The sequence below is a fragment of the Megalops cyprinoides genome, chromosome 1 (genome assembly GCF_013368585.1).
Source record: "Megalops cyprinoides isolate fMegCyp1 chromosome 1, fMegCyp1.pri, whole genome shotgun sequence".
Lineage (NCBI taxonomy): Eukaryota > Metazoa > Chordata > Actinopteri > Elopiformes > Megalopidae > Megalops > Megalops cyprinoides.
Window position 1 is genome coordinate 39764067 of NC_050583.1, and position 14704 is coordinate 39778770.

The 14704-nt window shown below is 42.4% G+C and overlaps 1 protein-coding gene across 1 annotated transcript in view; it reads right to left on the reverse strand.

The window, feature by feature from the left end:
* Nucleotides 1-6361: 6361 nt before the first annotated feature.
* Nucleotides 6362-14704, reverse strand: part of LOC118785469 (potassium voltage-gated channel subfamily H member 4-like) — a 52199-nt gene continuing 43856 nt past the window's right edge. The window contains exons 12-16 of the mRNA XM_036540172.1: nt 14475-14513; nt 11343-11746; nt 9074-9165; nt 8692-8768; nt 6362-7432 (exon numbers count right to left, since the gene is read on the reverse strand). Of these exons, the coding sequence (XP_036396065.1) occupies nt 6362-7432; nt 8692-8768; nt 9074-9165; nt 11343-11746; nt 14475-14513 (1683 nt within the window). The remainder of the gene's footprint in view (nt 7433-8691; nt 8769-9073; nt 9166-11342; nt 11747-14474; nt 14514-14704) is intronic.

Sequence of the window (14704 nt, forward strand, 5' to 3'; positions counted from 1 at the left end):
TACAGAGGCTGTTGTTGTGGGGGTGAAAAGCTTAAATGCATATTGGTGACTATGAGACTTTGGTGGTATATAAATAGCATTTTTTGGTGCTGTTAAAGAGAACCACATAGCATTTAGTCATCCTTATCATCACAATCTGTCCCCTCCACCTTGTTGTGCCCCGTGCCTCCTCAGGAACGCAAAATCTTTCCTCTGCCCTTCTCTCTGGTTCCTGTTCCCAGAGATACAGTGAAAGGAGCTGTAAAAAAGTGATGGATTTTCCTGTTCCTTTCACGGCATCCCTGCCAGTCAGATGGAAGCGGGAGCCAGTGTCTCCTGCCAGCCACACATTGAGTGAGTTATAAATCCCTATCAATGTGACTTCACTGTTCACTCTTTATCAGTGACCTTCTGGCAGTCTCAGACAAGAGTTCTGGAAGTGGGCTGATTGTATGCAACGGGACTAAGCATGAATCTTACTTTCAGAGTGCCTTATTTTGAGTCAGTTTTGAATTGAAAACATTGAATTTTGCGGGTTCTCCATAGTGATCAAGTGCCATGTTGTCATGTCATTTCCAATACATTTAAAAACCTCACTGAAATCTGAGACAGAATATCCACCATGATTGGTGTTTAAAGGTACAGACCTGCTCTATTTCAGCACCACATGACCTGTGCTGCACTAAACATTGACATACCTGTCTGCCATCTCACCTACACAAACCTAATGCGTCCTTACTTAAGGAGAAAAGTGGGAAAGAGGAAGAACTTCCACCAAAGCAGCAGACAGCTGGAGCTTGTTAGTCTAAATTACAGGGAGCAGATGTTCATTTTTTTCTCTTGCTCTGCCTCTAAGCAATTAAATCTGACATTCTTGCCGACTTCCTTTTTTCAGATTACTAGGCGGACAGTATTTGCCCCGGATATAAAGATATTTCACAGAATTTGTGGGTTGTGATGGCATACTGTATGTATTATTCCTTAAACTGTAGAGTAGATTGGGGTGAGTGACCTATGTGAGGATGATATCATCTCCACCATGTTACTGTTATTTTCTTCCCCAGTCAATTCCTGCAGAGTGTCAACATGCCAGCAGGGCAGCAAGGGCAGGGCTCAACTCATACCCCCCCCCCCCCCCACATAGCTTTGGTTAATATTTTCAGAATCCTGCAGGGACATCACGTCCAACATATTTTAATTGTTACCTTCACCTAAAGATAGGGCTGCTCGATTATGGTAAAAATCATAATCACGATTACTTTGGTCAATAATGAGATCATGATTATTTAACACGATTGCTCATCGACTTTGGAAACATCATGCGTTTATTGAACTAAAAAAAAAAAAACTTGTCTTTTTAACCCTTTCGTGCGTATGGTCACACCGGTGCGATTAGAATACTAGATTGGAAAAATTCTATCTAATGGAAACAGTGATTTAACGTTAAAAAAAATACAGCAAATGCTAACTGAAAACTGTGAGAAGCTTAATAGTGCTAATGAAAACATAACGAACCATGTAACGTAACACACACGCTACATAGCATAAAAATAGGTTACGTGCGAAAGGGTTAACAGTGGATTTTCTTGAACTTTAAACATAATTCAACTGAAAAACAAATAAAAAATGTAAAAAATGAGATAAATGAATAAAGTAAATTATAAATTATAATATATAATAAATAATGTGGCACAATAATCGTTTTATCTCGATTATCTCGATAATCGTTGGAAGCCAAAATCGTAATTGAAAATAAAATTCCATTAATCGCCCTGCCCTACCTAAAGACACATTATAAAGCATTTTCATTAATTAGCCACTAATCTCAGGTGATCTCAGGTGGTGGATAGTGGATGGTGAAAATGTAAAGGCATTGGATGACAAAAACAACATACGGTACATAACTACACCTCTTACCCCCGCTTCGCACTCCCACAAAGGCTGCTTGCTCAGTCTGCCACTTAGACTGAGCCTCTTTGAAACCCTTTTCCAAAAACTAATGAGGAAAGTGACAGCTGCTCAAGGTGATGTGGGAACGTGATACATGGAAAGACATTGGATCCTAGAGGGGCTGGGGTGACAGGAACAGGCATGTGTGTATTGGTAATTGACTAATGCTGAGGGAGAGAATGATGTGCACCAGACATTCAGTGATCATGTGTTTCCCTGACCGAGTACCTTGACAGATACGTGGCAGACATACAGACCACCTCTGATCAGATTGTTTCCAGGGTGCATGAGGAAAATACAATCTGAACAGAATCATGCCCCACAAAATATACTTTCAAAGAAAGGATATAGATGGTTTTTGTCTCATTTGTTCTGGATGCCTGGAAAACAAATGAAGCAGTACAAATTTAATAACAAAGTAGATATTTTATTATTATTGTTATCATTATTATTGTTCATACAGCATGCTCAAAGTCTGAATAAAGGACAGCAAGGAACATTCAATGTTGTGGTTTTCATGCGAATTGAACCTGAACCAGGTCAGAGAATTAATTACACATATGATAGTTTTTCCCCTCTGCTTTATGCTGAGAAATCATTTCAAAGCAGAAAAAAACATTTGTTAGATATCCTGTTGGAGGCTATATCACACTGTGGTAGTTAAAAGAATGGGTGAGAATATTGGAAATCAGTCTAGGGTATTAAACAATAGCATTGTAGTTGAAATGGCTGTTTGCTCCCCTGTGCAACCAAAGAAATAATACAAGTGATACATGTTTCCATTATTAACCATTGCTCCCGTGCATTTATGCTGACCTCTAGAATTATCACTGAAATGCCAAAACATGAACAGAAAGTTCAAGTAACTAGACAGCATTGAAACAACACCCTGCAGTATTGTATTAGCAAATGGTTCTGTAGAGTGCACCATCTGATGGTTTATCAGGGATATTGTCTGTCCCAGCAGCATCTTGGGATATTGTCTGTCCCAGCAGCATCTTGGGATATTGTCTGTCCCAGCAGCATCTTGTACCTACCTTGGAGTATATGTTATCAAACGATAATTTCAGGTGCTATTGAAAATTTGCATCATGAGACCTGCAGGTGAAGGCCATTAGTGGATAAATAGTTGTAATCAGTAGAGCAGACTTGCTGGCAGTCTAAAGTTTTAGTGAGGGAGAAAAATAAATGAGCCTTGACACTTACATACAAGTGTCCTGCGGGCATTCTGTGGACGCCTCCATATCTCTAATGAAATCCATCTGGACCATGTTTGGAGGCTGTTGACTGTTGTGTAGAGACATTTGCTGGAATCAGATTTGTCTAGAGCATACCATAATGCATCTGCTATCTGAGGAACGTTTATGATGGTATTTAAAACAATACCTTACAGCATAACCTCCACAAAATGGCTTTATGGCTGCCTGGATTTTGCCACGGCTGAGTGTATGCATGTTTTTACCCCAAAACAATTCACAATGACCACATAATCTGACTGATTGTTCTCCCAGTACAATCATACTTGATAATCACTTCCAATTGTGTTAGAAAGTTTACAAGGCTGTAGCCCCTCGAACTGAAATTGGGAATCTTATAAACAACAGGGACAGAAATAGAACAGGTGGGTATTCATCAAATTAAGTCTGAGCTTTTTTTTAGAGCAGCAAAGAATATGCAAAGAAGCTTTTCAGACTATTTTAATAAAATAAATAATATCAACATAATTCTACAGATTATGAAATAAGTACAAAATTAAAAAATATATAAAAAATGAGGGGGCACCCTAAATCAAGAAGTGATATCTACCTTCAACTCAGAATAATGAGCAACATGGCCAGATGTGTGATTGCTATTGCTGCTTTGAAGGTCTGAAGAACCTGAATATATGTCCTTATATTTTCATAAACAACATCCAAAGAAGTCCTTTTTCAAAACCACTTAGCCAGTTGAAACCTGTTTCCATGGTCACCAAAATGTACAACAAACCCAAGGGGCTCAACCCTCTCCTTCCTCTCGTCTGTGCTGGTCCTGAACAAGGGTTATGGTGTTCTGGCCACAGATTGAAGTAACAGATTGCTTGCCCATTTTTCATGGGGCCTTTTATTTTCATTTTCTGTGTGGACTGTAAGAGAAACAATACCCGCACCTATAAAAATTGAGGGCAAGATGGACAGTTCTCTGTTGTAGTTTCTCATTCATTTGGGAGCTGTTTTGGAGTTCTACGAGACTGAGGGGTGATTTTAACAAGTCTGTGTGCAAGGTTTCATACAGGTTCCATTGTTTTGCCAGGATTATCTGTTTCATGAAGTTATAATCTATATATTGTGCAGTGAACAGCAACCTCAAGCTTGTGTAAACACTGTCTTTTTGAACAGCCATTATTCAAGGCCTTCAACACAGCTTATGTCTGTATTTACCAAAGTCTGCTAACTGTACAATGTGTGACTGCTGGGAGAAAACTTTAACACATGATAATTATTTTTCTCAGTTTGTGAGGAAAAAAGGAGGCATTGTTTTTAACTACAGAATTCTTTTTTCAAGGCAGAGCCTACTATGGAGAATAAACCTAACATCTCATACAGAGAGACCATCTTATTCTAGAAGCTAAAGAAGCTGCATTGTGTTAGAGGTGACAACCTCTGAAATCCAGTCAAAGCTGCAGTTGAACTGCCACTGAATCTAGGTATTAGAAAGCAAACTACCCAACAAGCGCACATCCTCTAAATCATTCATGCATGTATCATAGTCAGACGAATAAAGGAGAAACTTTACGTGCCATTAATTACTGTAGATATAGTGGCCACCTGTGCTGACGGCTCTCCTCGGGCTTGTGTCCGTCATGCTGGCATGCGAGCATGCAGTTTGCCTTAAACACCCAGCAGGTCATAAAATAACGCAATCCCAACAGATTTGATCATGTGTTCATTTGGAAATATTAGGGCGACAATCTAATCCATGAAATCCCCTTGAGAAGGGGCTCAGACGGGAATATGTTTTGGTAATTGTTTGTGAGTGGCGTCGTTTTGTGCGGGAGAAGCAGACTAAAGGAGACAAGAGATGAAAAGGACAAGTGTAATTACAGTGTGGTGGGTCACAGCTACCCAATGCACTGTGAAAACTATGACGTAACACTACAAATGCCAGTGCTTTGTTAGTACATGGAAAGCACGCTTAGTGCACACCAAACATTACACTTGCAAACCAAGGAAAGGTGGGCACAATTTGAATCAAGTGACTTTAGGGCCACAGAGTGCACGTGCCAAAACTCTCTCCAATAGATTTGCATAGCACATGGATGTCTGATTTCAGGCATATACTGCTGTGTACGTTTAAACTCAGTTTCAGCCTGAAATTACAGTATTTGTGACAAAATAGCTGATGGGGAATGAAACTCACCAATACAAAACTTGTTGAAAAACCATCCTTGTGTTCCATCAATTCACATATTAAAAACATATTAAATATCTCTGTGTATTTTTATATTATATATGTAAAAAAACATTTTACAAGGCATACAGTTGAGCATTTCAATAGTTAGCTACATAGAAAAACCAAAGATTCCAGTGTCATTCAGAGAGTGCTGAGAACATGAAATGAATCTGCTCATGTTCACTGAGTGCTCTTGCCAGTGTTCTCCGTACAATCCAAGTCTTTCACAATGTAAACACATTTCAGCTGGATACCTTTTCCTTAGGAAAAAAGAATTGAGGAACTTCACCATGTGAGAAGGTAAGACAATATCAATAAGTGGCATTTTTACAATAAAGTTGTTTTACTGGTGAGAGTACTGAGGGTGGCAGAGAGTTTAAGTGCTTGAGCGAGGGTATCTAAACATTTGACATTTGCTTCCAATATAGGACTGCAGTACAACAAGCTCCTGTTGTCTCATAATTTATTCAGTTAAATAATGAAGTATCTTGCTCCACCGAAGACCTCCACTGTATTTGTTGAATAATTCACTGTGACCAAGCTAAATGGGTATCTTTTTGAGAAAGCTTTTCAAGTGCATTTCTTCCCCATTGAACCCCAAGATAATTAAAACACGAAATGCAGGAGGTTTGTTTCTAGTGGTTAGGATGCAAATGCCTCCCAACATTACTCACTATACAGACGTCGTCTTGGCTGATAATCAGATGGGAAGGAAATTAAACTTCACATGAGTATGTTCCATGAAGACACACAGAAACAAAGAATGGGGGTGCACAAATGATGTGCTTTTGCATAGAAGAGCTGCAGTTCGCACGGACAGGGACAACCCTGCTACCTGACTGACCTCCAAATGATGAAAAACCCCCAAAAAGGAAAATGCACATTTAAAAAAAGACCAAAAGACCACCTCAAACACTCATGTTGCTTTTTGGGGTTGTACACCAGGCTGCCCCATGCATCTGGGAGAGCTCTAGTTTGAACAGCAGGGTCTGTACCACTGCCACTACTCTGCCATGTCCAGACTCCAGAAGGGCTCTGTGTCGAGTGTCTGAATGCCAATACTGGACCTCCGTGACTCTGGCGTCTCACTGTCCCTCCTGTCCAGGGATCCCGACCCACCCAGCAGACACTCCAGACTAATGTGCTCTATCCCAGCCGAGTCACCCAAGGGGTGGCCGCTGTCGCAAGCATCCAGTCTGGATGGACCAGAATCCTGAGAAGTGACTGATGACTGTCTGAGGATGGGGGCGGGACCCGAGCGGGAGGAAGCAGGGAGATGGTGAATGTCCAGGAGGCTTCGGGTATCCAGGATGTGGAGGGAGCCAGTGCCAATGGCAGGCTCGCTCTGCCTGGGACCAGTAGAATGCAGAATAGGATTGGTGGACACATGGAGGTGGGCATAACCACTGGCAGTTGCCAGTGAGGAGTGGGCAGACGTAGGTGTACTGGACTGTGAGTGTGTATGTTCAGAGCTGATGGGGGTCTTGCACAGATTTGACTGGGACTGACTGAGGTTGGTGGAGGAACTGCTGGGGGTGGCAGCAGCAGTCCCTCCATACCCCACCTGAGGAGCTGGGCCAGTGGCAAACCCCTGGAAAGTTGGGCTGATGCTCAGCAAGGAGTGGCCAGTCCGGGGCTTCTGATGGGCCATGTATGGAGAGTTTGGGGTGCTCCCCGAGGCAGGGCCTGAGCTCTGCTTGGTTGCTGGGTCCGTGTGCAAGCAGGAGGATCTGGGGCTGGAGGGCTGGTGGAAATGTTCTGCTTCCCCCTGCTGGCCCATAACAGTTGCCCGGGCCAGGCTGGTGCTCCCATGGGCCCCAGTGTAGCCCCACGACCCTCCAGCAGTGTGACCAAGAGGCTCAAGGTTCAAAGGCTCATGGTGCAGGTGCAGGCCAGCCGCTACATTGTAGGCCATGCCACTGCTGGCAGCAGGTTTGGAGACCACATGCACGCCATAGGGATAGGTGGAGAGAGTGGAAGTGTAGTGCTGTACTGTCACATGGGCCTGCAAAAAGTGCATCATGTGGTGGAGCTCCTTGCTCAGCTGGGATACTTCCTGGTTCAAGTGGCTCATCTATAAAAGGAGAATAAATTAACACATCAGGAAACAACAACTACCTTGGCTCCTGACTCATTTTCCCTCTGTGATTCTAAAGTGTGCAGTGTAACTAAGCACACAGTCAGCATCGACTATGTCTCTTTAACTGTTCAAAACAGTCAACTGTCCATCAGGTCGTCATGATCATTTCAAAATTGTTTTAGTTTGACAGCAGATATCATGCAACAATGGCAGACTAAGCCAGAATTAGTTGACCAGAACAGGCAATTTAGTTTGCAAACTTTTCCAAAAGTGATACCAGCAGGTTTTCACCAGACATGTCAGTTGGTCATTACAGGATACATCTACCTGACAGTGGCAGCATTAAAGGGCCATTATTACTTTAAATGTTACAACAAGTAAGTTTATAACACTACACATTTGCTGCCCTAAGACTTTTTCCTGCTCTTACTTTGAGCAGTAATAGCATGCAGTGTCTTCGCCCCGGTACCCTGCACATTGTACATTACACCTGACACCCATCTCTGAAACTGTGTCAGGAGCAGCCTGTTTTTAGACACCCAAACCTCCAGAGAGAGTAACAGAGGAAGAAATAGACTCAGAGAGGGAGAGAGAAAATGGGGTGAGAGAAGGGGGGAGAAGCACAGGAGCTCTTTAAAGATCCCTGACTCAGCGCTCCTCCTGAGTTTCATCTGCATTGCAGGAGCATCTTGAATAGTACCCTTGTTCATTTCTCATCCCCTTCAAACACAGCTTCTTCTGGCTCATCTACATTTCCTATCAACTACCGGACTGTTTTCCCGAGAGACTCAAGATGCAAAAATGTACTGGAATTTATTAAGGGAACTGCCAGTCATCTGGGATTCTGAACATCCCCTTTTTTGGGTAACATTTTATCTTAAAAGAAAAATTGTTTTGCTTTTTTATGTGAGTGAGTAGTACATCTGCCTGTTAATAATGAACAAATGAACTACCTTTTTTGATAGCAAACAGGTAACACACTGCATACATTTAAACAAAGTACATATTTTTGTCACATTTGTATAACTTTGCCACATTTCTGGAGATGTTTAAGCTTTTGCAATGTTCTTACAATGTAATTCTCATGAACAGGTAGCTGCAGTTTACATGCCATCTTTCCTGTAATATGGACCAAAAATGAAAATCTTGTTTATATCCTTTATCACCACCTGTTTATCATCTATCATCTACCACAAAACTTAAGAAGTGTTTAAGGGCGATGTTCAACAGAAATGCTCCAACTCCCTACGTACCTCCTTGTTGAGCTGGCTGATACTCTGTCTCACCTCCTCCGTCTCTAGCAGAAGAGTGGCATTCACTTGGCTAGCATCTGTGGGGGTGGGGGACAGGAGGGCCTTTTGAGAAGTGCATCTGGAGGTCTTCCATTCATCAACACACCATCAATGTCCTCTCTCATCTTGCTAACTTGTCATTCGACACCTTACCCCACCATGTTTCGTGCATCATGGAAACAGCAGCAGTGTCTAACCTGGGACGTTAACTCAGAGTTTGTTGGCCAGACTATCTGCTCCATAATGCTGGCGAATGTCTTATGTAGTGCTGTATGTCAGCGTGGACGTGGCGTCTGAGTGCTGTAGTCACTGCAGACGGCAAGTTTACCAGCGGTTCGGTTACCTTCTGCCACGCCACCTGTGCTGCCCTTGGCCCCAGTCCGCTCTGTGTTGAAGTGAAATGTGCGCCCGTTGTCCTCGATCCCGTCAACCACCCTGCAGCATAAGGGAAACAGTATAGTCTTTCCAATTAGAGGGAGCAGGCAAGACGAGGAGCCACCACCAGACACACACTGGCACTGGCCCCACGGGGCTCAGATGCACAGAAACCGATAGCGTGTCACCATCCTGAACTTACAGTCAAGCCTCCATTTTCTGTCTGTCTCCTGTGCAGATGTTCATTAGGATGCATCTACTCCCCATCAATTTATGGGAAAAAGGCCATGTGTCTGTGTTGTGGTAAATTACTTATTGAGATTAACACAGTACACCCCAATCTTAGTTTAGGTCATGTCTTGCTAAGCCTTGTTTGCAAATCCACAACGCAGTTTAACTGACAGATGTTCTCTCGCAAGGGGTGCATGTAAGCAATTAATCTATACATAGAGATTGGTATTTTTCAGTTGTGAAAGGGCAAGCTGAATTTTATGGGAAGACACTCCTTATCTTGCAAGTAAAATGGGGAAAACTTTCTGTGAGTCTAAGGAAGGCTTAAGATATAGGACACTTAGCCAGAGAAAACAGATACTGATGAGGCAGAAGAGCATTGTGACTTACTCTCCATCAAAGTAAGAGACAACACTTCACGCTTTACTTATGTCTCCAGCCCAGCTCTAAACCCAGTTTAGAACCAGGTAGTTTTTTTTCCCCAGGCTGTTAAATTGGATATTTCTACCATAAGAAAACAAAAACAAATTGGTCCTTTACGGACCAATAAGAATCACCTTTTGTATGCCAATAGTTTCCACAATGCAGCTTTGAGGAAGGGCCAGCCAGTACTGAAGAATTGTAAAGAATGTAATTGCACTAGGACTGTGTTTGAAAATTAGACCAAATAGCATTGTGTTTTTTGTAATAATAACTGGCTTGATGAAGGTCCTGTGAATGCCTGCTCACATGACAGACAAGAACCAGTGAATATATGCAAAACAAACTCCACTAAGTGGTAAAAGACATAAAATATTGGCCTGTCTTGATTTTTTTTTCACTTATCTTCTCTACCAGGCTGAATTTGAGAACTGATTGATTTGCGCAGATACAGCTGTTCAGACCTTTCAGCAGACTTGGTGGTGCAAGTGTTTGCTCCATGTTGTGATTGTGCACCATTGTCCACCATTTTTAGAATTAATTAGTTTTGGTGTGAAATAAGGTATGTACCATTACCTCCAATTGGGATGAAATACCTTTAAGGAAGACTCTTGTACAGACCATTTATTCACAGTATCCTGTATCTACTCATTCCTTCTGTAGTATTGATAAAGCGTTTCAGTTACATACTGTATGTCTTCAAACCTTAAACAAATACTCAATGCAAATGGATGTGTTACTTGAAATGAAATGAAATCCTAATGGGCTCAAATTATGATATTAATTCTTCCTTTTTTCTGTAGTTATACTACAAAACTTGAGAAAAAGGAAGAATTAATATCTTAACTAGACCTATTGGCATTAGATTTTATGCACCAGTGTATCCCCTCCAATAAATGTCTTTGTTTCCTATTATTATGGCACTCCTCTAATTGCAAATCTCACCATGACCATGCAATTTATGCAAGATAATTTCATGTCACTAGCCTGTACTGAAGGGCACAGGCTCAATTTTCTGTATGTCTTCTGTGTAACGTTACATACTGTATGTTATCCAGTCCTAATTGGCTAGACATCACAGTGTCCCACAGGGTAACTAGCAATTATTCAGCTTTATTTCAATAAAATTATTGTCCTCTCATATCATGCACTTGAAATTGATTCAATTGTCATTTTTTTGAATTATATTTTGAACAAGAATAATTGTGCAAGTATCTAAATAGTCTGGAGGTTTGTGCATATCTGTGGTTAACTGAGGGGCTTTTTCAGTTATATCCAATTACAATTTTAAAGGTGCAGGTGTTCTCATCTATATGAAATGAAGACTGGTTTGACTGTATTACATAATTAGTTCTGTGCTGTTTAGATAATAACACTGGGGCCAAAGAGAACAGATACTATGACAAATATCAGTCAACCTTTCCTTCCAAGTTAGACATTACCAACAATGGCTTCAGATGTTAACACAGTGCTAGACCTCAAGCTTCAATGAGTGCTGTTGAAATGTTCAAAAGCTCAGTTTAGCCCTGAGGCAAGAATAAGTTCAGCTGGGTATTGCTGACTTGTTAACCTCTCTCCTGCCATACCTGGGACTAAGGTCTGGCGGGCCGAAACAATTGAGGGAGGGGATGAGCAGCTTGGAAGGCTTGCGGCAGGCTCCCGTTTCAGTGATGGGGGTGGGAGGTGGAGCACGGGAGAGGGCAGGTGAACGCTGGGGTTCTTCCTTGGGCTGCTGCTGGGGGGAGGGGCTGCGGCCCCGGCAATTCCGGGCTGGGGATCGGCAGTGGCGCAAGGCGTTGAACTGCCTCAGCTCATCCCCCAGCAGGTTCCCCAGGGAGGTACGGCGCACCGGGCTACTCAGGCTGGGCAGCATCAGGTTCCTGCGGGACTTGGATGCTGGAGAGAGGTGGAAGTACTCCTCGGGTTCAGCCTCCGCCTCTACGATGGAGGGAAGCTTGTGCTCCGGTGCGGGTCCATGGTCTGAACGGTTCTGAGCAGAGTTGAAAAAACACATGACTATGGATGGATTCAAGTTTCAAAGCTGCATTCTAACATACTTGTTTTTCTAGAGATGAATGGAATGGCATACAGTTCTTCTAAAATATTCCAGTCTATGCCACAATGCAAAAGACCCAACAAGACTACCAACTGGAAGACTCATTACAATTATTAATTAATAATTCGTTTCTGCATGCATCTCAGCTTGCCTAAAAGACATTTCACAGTCGATGGTGGACCACTGCCTGAAATTGAACCTGGCAAAAACTGAGATGCTTTTCATCCCATCCACGTCCTCCCCGTTTCAAGAGCTCTCCCTCAGCCTAGACTCTACAAGCCTTACAACCAATAGCACTGTCAATAGTCTTGGTGTAATGCTTGATAGTCAACTGTCCTTCTCTTCTCAGGTGACAGCGGTGAGTCGGGCTTGTAGATTCTTCCTCTACAATATCCAAAGGCTCCTCCCCTATCTCACTACATATTCAGCTCCTACATCAGACCCTGGTCCTCTCACGCCTGGACTACTGTAACTCCCTGTTTGCTTGCTTTCCTGCATGTGCAATCAAACCTCTACAACTAATCCAAAATTCAGCTGCTGGACTTGTCTACAATCTCCCTAAACATAGTCAAGTTACTCCCCTCCTCATCTCACTTCGATGGCTTCCTGTTATCGTTTGCATCAAGTTCAAAACCTTGGTGCTGGCACACAGGACAGTGAATGGGACAGCCCCCTCACAGACCCCTCTTCAAACCCTATGTTCCCTCAAGATTTCTGTACTCTGCATCCACAGGGCAACTGACTGTCCTGACCCAACAGGGTCGCTCTTCTCAGTCACGATCCCTGTCAGTACTGGTCCCTCAGTGGTGGAATGAACTCCCCATGGGAGTTAGGACAGTGGAATCACTGGCTATCTTCCGACGCACACTGAAGACCCACCTCTCAGACCGCATCTCAGTTCCACCACTACCCCCACCCCCTAATACCTGCTACTTCTTGCATTCAATATTAATTTTATGTCCAGATGTATTACGTATTTCTGTTCTAGGACCTGGTGTCTCTCAACGCCAGGAAAATGCCTATAATGTAATGTATCATAGTATACTTGCCTTTTGTCAGAGTGCACAAGTTCATTTGTGGTAGGGCTTGAATAGTGTTATGCACACACTCACTGGTCTGGGAGTGTTGTTAGCCTGGTCTGAAACTATTGCTTGTTTAAATTGAATGGATACACTTATGTTCTATTGCGGTGGAAGTCGCTCTGGATAAGAGCGTCTGCTAAATGCATGTAATGTAATGTAATTATCAGGCTCTGTAAAATGACAAAAACAGTTAGGAAGATGAGTGTGTCAACATTCTTTGTTGCCTTTCAGCATAGACCTTACAGTTCCTGCTTTGTTATACCAAAACTTGCATTGACCTGTAGATGTCAAAGATAACACGTTGAAATGCATTTACTACAGGGTTTAACATTAAGTTTTTCCCTCACTTGTTGGTTAGGCAAATGGGTCAAAAATCTATCTGCCAAAACTAAATTTATACTTGCCCAGATATGAAATATTGACCAGCAAGAGTAAAGTCTTTCTACCATGCAAAGAAGCATGTTTCCCACAACTACTTTGCTCTGTCCCCCTGAACTCTGAACACAATCTAAAGGGAATTCAAAAACGAGGATGCCGATGGATTGCATATCTACATGGAGAGGGGCATTGTGATGTCAGAAAAATAACGGAAATAATGGAGAAATAATGCATGTTCAGAACCAATCTCCTGTTCTCCTCTTGATTAAATGTCTCTATTAGTTCAATAAATCCTGGTTAGATGTTCTCCTACTGGGTGGCACATTCTTTGGAAATGCCAGAGAGCACGACTGTGCTTCAGAGCACTGTCTACTACACAGACATCTCCCAATTACAGTAACGGGACTGTACGTGGCTGAGAGTTGAGTCACAGTACTTAACAGTGTTATTGCTGTGACAAGGAGAGTCTGTTTCAACAGTGGGGACAGGACAGGGAAATTACGGCATTAGAGCACCATGTTCCCAGAGCCTGCAAAAGTTGCTGGACATGTCTGAGTAAAGGGGGTCCAGGGCTCCATTAGCCTGACCAAACACCATCATCAATTGTGGTGATGTTGTTGGTAGCACATGCTGTGTAAGAATAATGTAAAGCTTCTAGGCAGGTACACAAAAGCAGACAGGAGCTGGATGGTAGCGGATGTCTTTGAAAATCAAAGCATGTTACTGAACTGGCTTCCTCTGCGTGTCAGCATTAGTCATTAATACAGAGGTGGGTCAGTTCTGCTTCCAAGGTAGGCATTAAGGGAATTATGCTCTGTGGAAACCATGTGGGGCATTATTCCATCACAAATGAGTTCCCACCTTAAGGGGAAGTCCAAGAGACAAAAGTAAGCATTACTCCTCAGAGAATTGATACACTAAACAGGCCTTGAGAAATGAGTCACCTTGGTGATTTGTTTCTCACTAGGAAAACTAATTTAAGGGCATTTAAATTCCATGCAGAAAAAAATATTCTCCAATGTTATATTAAAGTATATCCCTTATCCCAAGTGTTACCCTGCAAGACAGCATCCCACAAACTGGAGGTAAAGGAAGCTGGGAGCTTTATGTCTTTGGGAGTCATATACATGTCATAGGCAAGAGCAATGCTTTATAGGTGATAACAAAAGCAAAAAACAATCCAGATTCCCTTTACAACTTACATGAGAGAGCCTGGGAGATCTTGAGAACCTGGTAAGGCCCTGGAAGTACAAAACAGGAGGAAGGTTATTGGTTCATAAATTGGTTAAAAACCATACAAATGGCAGAATTGCCCATTTCGCCCCTTTACCTTCATTTGTAATACATAACTCAAAGTAGACAGGCTTTTCCGTTAGTCGCAGTTGGGTTCCAGTGAATAATAATAATGAAAAAAACTAGTAATAAGGGAAAA